Genomic DNA, 11,551 nt, shown 5'->3' on the forward strand with positions numbered 1-11,551 from the left:
TTTACAGAACGTGAAAAATGTTAAATTAACCTTGATAATCTTATGTTTAGATTACAGAAAGTGCTTTTTATATCAACCAATTAGATTAAATTTAAATGCTCATTTCTATATCCCGATTGCTTTTTCCAACTACGATCTGGTTATAATGGTTCAGAAAAAGTCGACTTTCTCTGCTAAAGGTTCCAGTTTTATTTCAACCTTGATTCACTTCTTTAAAGCCGTGCAGCTCATTGTCAGGAGATTTTCGGAAAGTTAATCAAACTCACTGTTACGTTGTAAAACGTTGTATTTATAACACAATTACTGCTAGTAAATCACGTAAAAACCAATGTAGGATGAAATGGTGAGCGTCAAAACTCTTTAAATAGGATTAGGGTGATGCTCCTTACTGATACAACTCCGCGTACGGAACCTTGTCAAACACGTTCGTCACTACCCTCTGGAAGATCTGGGCAAAGGCCGTCACAATCGACGGTTTCAGCTCCTTCAGGATGTCCTGCCAGTTGTCGTTCAGGAACTGGTTCATGTTATCGCCCAGGGCTTTGTCTCCGTTGAAGAGGTTCGAAAAATGCATATGGAACCGGGTGGTGTCGAACGTTGCCTTCAGCTTGTCCAGCTGGTAAAACTGCTTGCCCGCCTTTTCCACCAGCTTTCCGGTCCACTTGAGCTGAATGTGGCAGTTTTCTGCGGGATTTGAGGAAGTCGTTAGTTTTTAAGCATATTTAGAAAAGCTTGGGAGTGTCAAGTTACCCATCGTCATGTTGCTCTTGCCCTCACCCTGGATGGGCAGAATCAGAACCTTGCCGTTGATTTTGTAACCTCCGACCAGCGATGCCACCGGGACGAGTACGGCCATTTCCATTTTGGTAGGATTCGCCGTGAAGCCACTGAAATAAAAAGAAGTTACAACTTTAGACTTTACTCCAAGATGGACCACGTGATTAGAGAAATTACTTGGCCTTTTTGACGGTGCTCTGGGACAGTCCGGTCAGGTCGACGTTCTTGAAATTGAGCACGATGTTGATCGGCCCGTCGCCACCCTGGACAATGTCCATTTTCTCGATCTTCAGCGGGTCCAGCCCCACCAGGTTCATCTCCGGGATTCCCTGGCTGTGTTTGGTGAAGGTGGCGCCAATTTGGTCCAGCAAGCATTTGTCGTCACCCTGTTTGCAGAGCGTGTAACCGGCAGCTGTTTGGGGGAATAATTTGATGGGGTGTTTAATGTATCGATTTAAGAAATTAGCACATCAATGTAGAAAAATAGCAGCAGCAGATCAGCCAGCAAAATGGTAGCGGCGTTGTTCCGTACTTAACAGAAAAAAATAACAGTTTAAGGATGAATCATAACATTGCAATTTCGGCTGAAGATCGTTTAAAAATTCAAAAAAATCTGATGAATTTAGGAAGTATTTAAAGGAAGAAACTAATATAAAACGCATCAGTGAAATCAGAACAAAAAACTTTCCTAACTCACCTCCTCATCTCGATCAAAGATTAGTTACACAACAAAAAAACAGGAAAAGGCTAATGCACTTAGAGTGCAAAAAAAAGCTGTTGGAATTTTACAACGCCATTACATTGTGCGATTGTTCTCCATGGGATTGGGTTTGCCTCGGATGATTCAGAATAACAAGTGTCGTGGGTAATTACTACCTTCGCTTTGCTTTATTGCAGGGTGCCGTCCTGGTTAACGCATCGTAAATCTCTGTTTAATCGACGAGGTTCCTGAACTGGTTTTTGTGCATAAAACTTAATTAGTTTTTCTGTTAAAAATATATAACAAGTATTCCTGTTTTGGTTTCACCTTTTAACTAAACTCTTCTTTTTCAAGTTTCAATGAATTTTAAGGAATGATAAAAAAACGTTGACGGTAGTGTTTAACCAACACAAATTGAGAGTTCAGAGGGGCATCGACACCGTGTAGATTATTGATGCATGGTAAATATTAAGCTGAGCGGTCGTAAGTGCAGCACTATCAACGGAAGCAAATTTATCTTCATTAGGTAATTAAGTGACGAGGACTATTCAAAGGTGTCTGATCTTGGTGCTTGTTCTCATGAGTGCTTATTAGCATATTAGCTGTGGCAAAAAAACTATAACTTCAAGAAGAGAATAAAGTTCTCAGCTGGTGTAAATTTGATTAAGATTAAATTACACATTTTTGTGACACAAAGTCTATTCACATTCTCAGTAATTGGATCGAACATCCGGAATATATATTTTTAAAAATCAAATATTTGATCAAAAATTAATTTGTTATTTAACGCTTTCAGACTTGGGGGGTTCTTAAAATCATTTTGTTAACAAGTAGTCTATTATTTGCAGCGATGGAATAATCATCATCAAAAGAAAATCTTTGGATGTTCATCAAGAGAAAAAATCCGAAGAGAGCATGGCTCTCCTCCCTCGCGCACGAAAGATCGGTAAAAAGAAACCAAATAAATCATCATCTTGATTATTCGGCGGAACATCTTTCTTACCACTACACTTGCAAGTGTAACGTCACACGTCAAAAAATGATTTTTCACATTTTGTAGATGGGCAATGTGTGTAAATAACGTGAAATAAATATTATTAAGTGGTGCTGGCAAGGAAATTCACAAAAATAAAATCATCAGCAGATTGATATTTTTGGAGAATTTCGGGAGCGATTTTCTTTTGCGTGATTTGCCTCCTCTCTATTTCCCGGGTGAGGAAAGTTCGCAAGCGAAATGGATGCGGATTGCGATTATTCCATCCCTGATTATTTTCGTTAGACCCTCACAATAATTTTCCCAAAGCATATTTAAAAATATTGTTCAAACAATACAATTTTGGAAGAGAACAAATATACCTTGAATGAAGAAGTTCGCTTGTCTGTGAGAGGAAGAAGTTCGGTGTTCGGTCGGTCCTCGATAATTTTAACTTTTTGGCGTGTTTTTAGTGAATTTAAAAGTTTCCCTTGTGCTGTAACAATTCAAATTGACATACAAAAGAGAAATCAAGTGAAATCTAGGGCAAATAGTTGTCATTTTTCAAGATTTTCATCATTTTTATGATTTTTTTCTTCTTCATATTTGTTTTGTTATTGTGCTTTTGGTAGCGCAATGCTTTGCTTGTCAAATTAAGGTTAAACGTCAGTTTTGCTGCATGGGCACATACAGGTTCTCACGCTCATGACGCTCACCTCTCTTACTCTCTTTCGGAAATATGAGTGCTTGTTTTGATTGTGGTACAGTAGTGCCAGAATTTTGTCAACAGGACAGGTCTAGGAACTATGAAAAATGATTTATTTTGTGAGTTTTGTTCGAAAAATTAACAATCAAAGGAGTCGTTTCACGATATTCTAGAGCATAATCCATCAATTAGTTTCGGAATCGACGGATCGGGCCGCGGATTTTTTTTTTTCGTAAAATGTCGCGACGATTATTTTGGTCATTTCGCGTGAATTCGCCGTCGTCGTTGTGGTATGTTGGCATATTGTGAATCTGCGTTGCGTATGGAAAACGTCGTGACTGGACCTGGCCATCATCATCATATAAGGAAAACTAGAGGCAGCTGCTTCGCGAATTTGGTGAGATCAGTCCATATTGGACTTGTTGAAACCTGACATATTTTTGCTAGCAATTTACTAAATACGCGCCGATCCCTGTTTTGCCTGATGGGATTGGAAGTTTAAAGATAGATCGAGGACCCGTCTGGTTCTTGCTTTATCTTTAGGCGGGGCCAGACAATGCCCAGTGACCTCGGAATTGGACCGCAAGGAGCTCTGTCATTCTGAAATGGGTCACTGGAAGCAGCGCGAGGGCTAACACCACCTAATACCCGGGACTGAGATAAGCTGTATCAGCATAACCCAAGTCTGATACAAACTATACTTTCCCATAATTTCGCTGCCGGCCAGCGGGTATTGGATTGGACCACACACACACACAGAACAAATATACCTTGAATGAATACAACTTTCACATTAATAGTTGGATTGAAGGTAGAGATGATATTTTTTGGAAAATGTTCATATTGATTTTTTTGTCATAGATCGCAAAATGATCTATCAAACTTGAATGGTCATTAGCGACCTCTTAACCTCAACCGATTTTTTTCCAAATCATTATGTCATTATCAGTTATCTTAAAAATTATTGGTACGATTTTTTATGTTAAAGTAGGAAACTTTCTTGCTCTATTGAATAAAAACTAATTTGAAAATTTAAAATTAAACATAACATTACAAAAGAACAGAAACCAATAATTTTGATAAAATTAAATTGTTACAATTAATTAAAAAAAAATAAACCACTTATTTGGGATTTTAGGAATAATTGATTTAAAAATGTCAAATTTATTTTTATTTGACTGCGCAGAAAATTTCAAAAGGGTTTTATAAATGTTCTGAATTTTTTCAATGCTTCAAAAAATTTCTCAAGATGTCGTTCAACAAACATTGTATATTAGACCTCTGGTTGCTGAGATACAGCAAACAGAAGTAAACAGGAAAATTTATGTTTTCGAAGTCCACACCCAAGCAGCCCCCCTTTTCGTCAATATCTCAGCAAATAAAGGTTCAGTTTGCAATGTTAAAAAATTTAACATTTGTTCAATCATACTAACATTTCAAAAGGGCCAAATGTTCAATATCACTCCTCTTGAAATGTTTTTCTTGATTCCAAAACCTTCAAAATATTTTTTAATAGAAATCATTTATTTTAGGAAATTTTCGAAACTTTTCAAAATTCGAAAAAAATATTTTTGGGACTGATCACGCACTATTGTGAAAAATTAAAAAACTGCAAATTTGTAGTTAAAATAAAATTTTAATTGGCCATATTTCGAAAACAGTAAACTACAGTGGATTCTCTCGTTGTCTGTATTGGAGAGACCGTCGAGAGCGGGAGTCATCATTTATTTTTATTTTTATTTGGTCCTTTTTGGTGCTGGGACCTGGTTAGGACCGAGTCGGCTTTTGTAATTACATTTTACTTAAAGCTAAGAGTAATTACGGAGGATCTTGTGTTAGTGGGAGGGGAGCCGATTACCGAGTTATCAATTTATAGAACAAAAAATCAAAGCAATATATTTGAAGGGACTGAGAAAATTATCGACAGCTGGAGCAATATTGACATCGAGAAGATCGACAGCTAGAGAGTACTTTTTGATTGCTGGTATTATTTACATTAAAACCCCTATTAAAAATGTTTAGGGTAAGATTTCTATTTTTTCAAAATACAATTTGAAAAAATCATATTTCTGCAGCAACATTTTTGCCCGCAAAAAGTGGTTTTTAGTCCTCTAAAACATATCAAAAAAATTGTAATGATAAAAAATATGGATTTTATGAAATTATTTTTTATGAAGAAAAGTTATTTTAAAAACCGACATTTTTTTCTCCTACCTACTCTTCTGAAAGCCTTATCAATACCTACAAGTCTGCCGAAGATATCATGTCAATCAGAAAATTCCTTCAAAAGTTACAGATTTTCGAATATTTACGTACCATTTTTGTATAGATAGCTGCCAAAGTTGTATGACTTGTATGGGCGAACCAATGACACAAATTGGCTTCTTGGGGCATAAAGAAGACCCCCACAAAGTTTGAGAAAAATAAAAAAAATCAAAAAATTAAAATGCTCAAAACGGCCTCTTTTGTTGAAAATTGCTAAATTTTAAATTTTGTGATACAGTCGACTCTCTGGTTGTCAATATCCAAGGGACCGTAGAGAAAGAGAAGCATCAGTTTACAGAACGATGCAAAATGAAGACTTGATTGAAATTTGTTTTTTCTTGCTAACCAGCTATAGAGCTTTATGACGTTTCGCGTACACACACTAGCGCACCATTTGATTTTGCTGGCCGGACAAAATTTAACCTCACTTTTTTTCGTGTACGTACACGCAATACATGCGCACGTATATAACTCTATGGAAGAGAATCATGGCAACGTCCAGCAAACAAAAACAAAGAAATGTCAAACACCCTTCAAAGCTTCGTTTATCAAAGAAAAATGTCTATGCAAGCCATGAGAAAGTGAAATTATTCACAACCGGAATAGATGTTTAAAGCAAATAGAATCCAAGGGACCATCGAGGAAGAGATCCTTCAAGCAAGAGAAAAAATCGAGGAATAATGACAATCGAAGTATGCAGTATGCAGTTTCATTGGTACATGGACCAATATTGATATCGAGAAGATCGACAGCCAGAGAGTCGACTGTAATATGTTTGATATTTTATTTACAAATAAAATCATAACTCCAGAACCAATTTTTACACCATCGTAAACTCTTCCAAATGCCCTAAAACAAATAACTCAAAAATTAAAAAAGTCATATTGTCATATTATAAAAAATCTAATCATAACCTACAGAAAATCTGTGCCCGAGACACAGATCTTCAAATATTCACAAACTATGGATGCAAAATGACGTTCGATACCCATCTGCTCCAACCTTCCATCGAATGGGGAGGTAAAACTTCGGTCCCGGCCACCAAGCCTGCTCCGGTGGAATCGCTAGCGGTGGTTGGACTAGCAATCCAAAGGTCATCAGTTCGAACCCGGGGGGGGGGGGGAAGGTTCCATGAAGTAGAAAGAGATTTGTGGCTCTCCCCATTCAAGCCTTCGGACTCTTAGGTTCGAGGAGAAACTTGCAAAAGAGACCACAAAAGACCTGGGGTCATTAAAGTGGATGGGTTTGATTTGATTTTGATTTTTTGATGCAAAATGACATACGAAATCCAAAAATCCAAAGAAAAGTTTGTGAAAATGTTGATATTAATTAGTCCGACTCAATAACCCTAAAATCTTTGGAACCATTAATATCTCTAACTCTAATTAATTTGTATGGCAAAAACTTTTTTGTCATGTTTTCCATTACCAGACGAAACTGAGAAATAAATAATCCATTTCTCAGAACCCTTCGCACACTTCCATTGACGCGTTACTAATGATATCCACAAATTTGCGTACACTTCACAGATGATTTAGCTCCATCTTCTTAATCCCCGATTCTCGTCAGCCAACACGCAAATGATTTCTGTACATTCCTAATCACACATTCAAATTTGGTAGGTTTGTTTCTTGAACTCAACCGGCCAACCAAATTCTTCATTATCGTGTTACACGCACGCCGACACTTTAGTTTGCTGGTTGGTCTGGTATCCCATTCGGGAAGCATCCCCTTTCAAAATACGTACGGAATTTAGCGGCAAAACAGGTACTGGCCAGCAGCACCACCAACCCGGCATTGAACTTGACCTTCATTGCTGTGCTGACTTTATGTTAGCAACACTTTTTGTTTTAACAAAGTCTGCGCGCAAACACACAACAAAAAAACACACACAAAAAACCCGTTACAAAACACTTGACACTGCGAGTGGAGGAGCAGCCGTTCAACGTCGCGACGCTGATCTTCAAAAAGGACACTTGGCTTGGCAGATTTAGAACGACGCAAGCACGCGGTACACGTACAACGCCTTAGAACGTTGTCTCGGGAATGAAGCTGGCGAGGGAACAACTCGCCGGTTTTATATAGATATTGACTGCGCAGGGGATTTATGAAGCTGGTTATGGAGCTAAGCCAGTTGTTTGTTCTGAGCGCGCGAAAATTGCTGCCCCGACGCCTCACTGAGAGGGAACTTGAGTTGAACTAAGCATGAGATTAGGTTGATTGTGCGTTTTGCTTTGTTTTTCTTTATTTGGTGAAATTAATACATTTTTATATCACTATAAATAAGAGGAGAAAACATTCAAAACATTATGACTCATCAAACATAGAAAAAAGAAACAAATATGAAATTTGTGTGTATCAAGATTTTTAAGCGAAGATGGCGTTACGAATGGAGCACCCCCGAAATGTCAAAATTGCGCAGTGGTACCAACATTAGTAGTAAAGTGTGGCTGTCATGCCATGGAACACTTTTTTTTGTAATGTTGGTAGGGGAGTTTGGGGTAATATGGACAGTGGGGGTAATTTGGACACCCCTTTAAAAATCAGATTTTCTTCGGATATAAAGTTAAAATGGCAATTTAAGTGATAAGGCTAGTACTAGTAATGGCCTAGGAGTATGGACAAACCAAAAAAATTGGAATAGTTTGGGTAATTTTGTTATAATATGTAAAAGTTTCAAAAGGCTGGTTGGCACTGCCTTAAGTTCTAATATTTGAGGGTTGGGAAATAAGGTTTTGCAGGGATTATATGGTAAAAAACGTGGACAATATTTGTTTAAGGGGGTTGCTTGGACGATGCCTGAGATATGTACGTATAAATATTGTGCATTTTATCAATTTTTATCATCAAAAATTGCAATTTTTGATAGAACTTGCTATGGGGGTAATTTGGACATACCTGAAAGTCTACTTGGCAGGCAAAAAAGTAACTTTCATGGTCGGTTGAGTTTTTAAACGTATTTAATTAAATTTAGAGGGATTTAAAATGTCAAAACACTCAAAAAGGAATGTGAGCAATGAGACTTTCACAAAACCCCTATTTTTTAATTTAGATAAATTTATTTCAATATTTGAATAGATGAAAATCTGACTACTGCACATTTGGCGTTCAACTAGACTCTAATGTTGATTGTTTTTAATTAATTTCTTTGACATTTCTAATTTCTATGCTGGTTTACAATAATATTTAAATTTGAAGGACTACGGAATGTAAAATTAAAAAAATGAATGGTTTCAGGTTAATTTGTTTCAAATAATGATTGATTTAGATAAAACTAAACGATACCTTAATCACTAAAAACTAAACTTGTACCTAATCCAGAATCAATGTTTAGATCATTACTGAATGAATGATTAAATTATATATACTACACTGAACTATTTATTATCTTCCTATTGAATTATAGTTCTATCACAAAATCATTATTTAAACCTTTGATGAAATATTGTGAGCAAAAAAACACTTAAAAATATAAAGCAATTACAAAACCAGGTTGAAGGTTAAAAAACATGCTCAAAAAATCAAATGTTAAACTTATTCTTCAACATGTGTCCAAATTACCCCACAAAAGGTGTCCATATTACCCCACAAGGTATGTCCATATTACCCCACAAGGCATGTCCAAATTACCCCACAAGGCATGTCCAAATTACCCCATAGGGGTGTTCATATTACCCCCACACAAAAATGTGGGGGTAATTTGGACACCTTTTAATTTTTGCGATAAAAATGGGTTTTTCTTCAAAATTTATCGAAATGAAAAATTTTCCATCAAATATGGTCTCTATTATCCTCTGGTGTAATCCACATTCTTTTAAAAAATCCATACAGCCCGGGGCAGAGCTATTTCCTTAGGGTGTCCAAATTACCCCACACTCCCCTACCACTGCGTGATTTTGACATTTCGGTCGTGCAACCTTCGTAACGCCATCTTCGCTTAAAAATCTGGATATTGCTTATAAGACCAAAAACAACTATATTAAAACATAAACCAAATGTTGTCAAACGAACGGGGTCACTTTTTAGTTTTTACACGGAGTTCACACATACTAACGAACGTTTGTTTTGGTAGTGTGCGTGAGCGCCGTGTAAAAAGTGACAGTTCGTCACTTTTTAGTTTGACTTTGACCAACCAACGTACAACTATACCAAGGGTACAAACTAAAAAAGTGTCAAACGAAAAAGTGACCAACCACCGGGGGTTGTGTTTATAAATTTAATTGATTTATGCAACAATGTATTATTTTTTTAAATTGATGCTTCTACTGACAAAATCCAGGCACCCTTTGGGATAACGCAAAAACACGCGACTTCCACATTGGGAATATTCAACCCCTTGGAAAACAATACTTAACCCTCAGAACCAACACATTATGGCCTATCTACAATCACTTAACTTAGAAAATTTCACTTAGCTTAGGAGTTTGAATCAATGGAAATGAATCTGATCTTCTACAATGAAAAGGAATAAAATTAGAAACTTGACGTATGGTTTGGAAAATTTCAAAATCTACGGTAAGTTGACGTTTCCATATCAAAGGTAAACAAACAACTGCATAGCAACGTATATCAGCCCAACAAATTTTCTAAGTTGATTGTGGATGACGGCCGTAAGTTTTGTACATTTTCTAAGTTTTACTTTACTTAACTATTCTAAGCTAAGTGATTGTAGATAGGCCATTATTGATAGTTCGTTAATAGTAGTTTATGCAACAAGTTGAGGATTTTTTCAGCACGAGTCGTACATTTATTCAACGAGGTTCACCGAGTTGGATAAATACGAAGAGTGATGAAAAAATCAAGTTTTGCAACGAGTTTCATACAACGTTTTTTTTTTTGCAATTCCGAAAACACCCTTCGGACAGGATTATATGACAAATGTCCATGCATTAAGTCAATGAATCGTTTAAATTAAAAAAAAACATGTTGAAAAATATAACTTTTCCTAACAAGTGCTGAAAAGTTCAACTTTTCAGCATCCATTTCAGAGCTGAAAAGTAGAACTTTTCATCATTTGTTTTTAAAAAGGGTAACTTTTCGATTCTGTTATTTTTGGTACAGAAAAGTAGGCTTTTTCGACGTTCTAGAATGACAGGAAAAGTAAGTAGTTTTCAACCGAATTGTAAAAAACATAAATTATGAAATTATTTTTACATCCTGAAATGTGTAAAGCAAACTTTAAGATGTTTAATTTTTATAATATTTTTGAAATTTTTTTACACCTGCAGGTTTAAAACTTGAAGGTTGACAATTGGACGAAAGATTGCTCATTTGTCACTCATTTTTCTATTTAAGCTATTCTTTGCCATAAACGAAAGATGTTTATTACACAGAAAAAAATGATGGTTAATCAGGAAATGGTGACAGATTTTGTGTCAAAAAATGATTAATTTCACCCCAGAAAATGATGAATTTTCATCAGTTTTTGTTGAATATTCATCATGTTCGCATTTTTACACATTTTTATGTAATATTACTCAAAAAAAGAGGTTATATTCAACCTACCAAATTTTCAACATTCCAAAATTCAACTTTTTTTTCTGTGTATGTCATTGCAAATTTTATCCAATTTTCTCCATCAGTTTTTAAATAAGGTACAGTCGGTGTTCAATCATTTATTTTCAAATTTATCATTTAAATATTATCATAAAAAATAACTTAATAGCGATCAAATCATCAACAAATAACCGTAAGAGGGTTAACCAAATGAAAACAAAACTCTTTACGGTTATTAATTACTCATCAAAAACTCAACCCCTGACTAAACTCTTAAAGCTCCCCCGTGCCACTTAAACGATGTGAGAGGAGAAGTAGGTAAAAAAAACTAGAAGTTTACGTCATGCTTACCACAATTCTTGGCCTCTTTCCGGAGGTCCTCTAGTTTGGCGAACCTTTTTTTTTAAAGAGATTTACGTCAGAAGATTCATAAACGCCTTTGGCTTCGCTTCTTCCGTTTGGAATAATTTAGCGGACGTCCGCGTCCTTCTCACAGAAACTGTAAAATAATGCTTAAAGTTTTGTATAGAACTAGTTTTTGTTCCACTTTGCGCTTACGTTTACATATAAATATGGACAAGTAGTACAAAGAAAAATCTGGAATGCTTTCTGGGCGGTTTAGCTTTTATTCAAG

The 11,551-nt window shown here is 36.0% G+C and overlaps 1 protein-coding gene across 1 annotated transcript; it reads right to left on the reverse strand.

Annotated features, from left to right (window-relative positions):
• Window positions 1–268: 268 nt before the first annotated feature.
• Window positions 269–7,484, reverse strand: LOC120426832 (protein takeout-like). The gene is made up of 4 exons (XM_039591619.2): window positions 7,169–7,484; window positions 955–1,189; window positions 751–887; window positions 269–684 (listed from the first exon to the last, which is right to left on the reverse strand). Exons 1-4 carry the CDS (start codon window positions 7,233–7,235, stop codon window positions 386–388), a joined length of 738 nt encoding a protein of 245 aa, XP_039447553.1. The 5' UTR covers window positions 7,236–7,484; the 3' UTR covers window positions 269–385.
• Between the last annotated feature and the right edge of the window lie 4,067 nt (window positions 7,485–11,551).

This window comes from Culex pipiens, chromosome 3 (genome assembly GCF_016801865.2).
Source record: "Culex pipiens pallens isolate TS chromosome 3, TS_CPP_V2, whole genome shotgun sequence".
In the NCBI taxonomy this organism is placed as follows: Eukaryota; Metazoa; Arthropoda; class Insecta; order Diptera; family Culicidae; genus Culex; species Culex pipiens.

Excerpts from the sequence above, each read along its gene's own strand:
- LOC120426832 (XM_039591619.2), bottom strand. The coding sequence starts at position 7,235 with ATGAAGGTCAAGTTCAATGCCGGGTTGGTGGTGCTGCTGGCCAGTACC. Across the intron at positions 1,190-7,168 it reads CTGTTTTGCCGCTAAATTCC|CTGCCGGTTACACGCTCTGC; the intron begins GTACGTATTTTG and ends TCCCCCAAACAG. Across the intron at positions 685-750 it reads CAAGAGCAACATGACGATGG|AAAACTGCCACATTCAGCTC; the intron begins GTAACTTGACAC and ends CAAATCCCGCAG.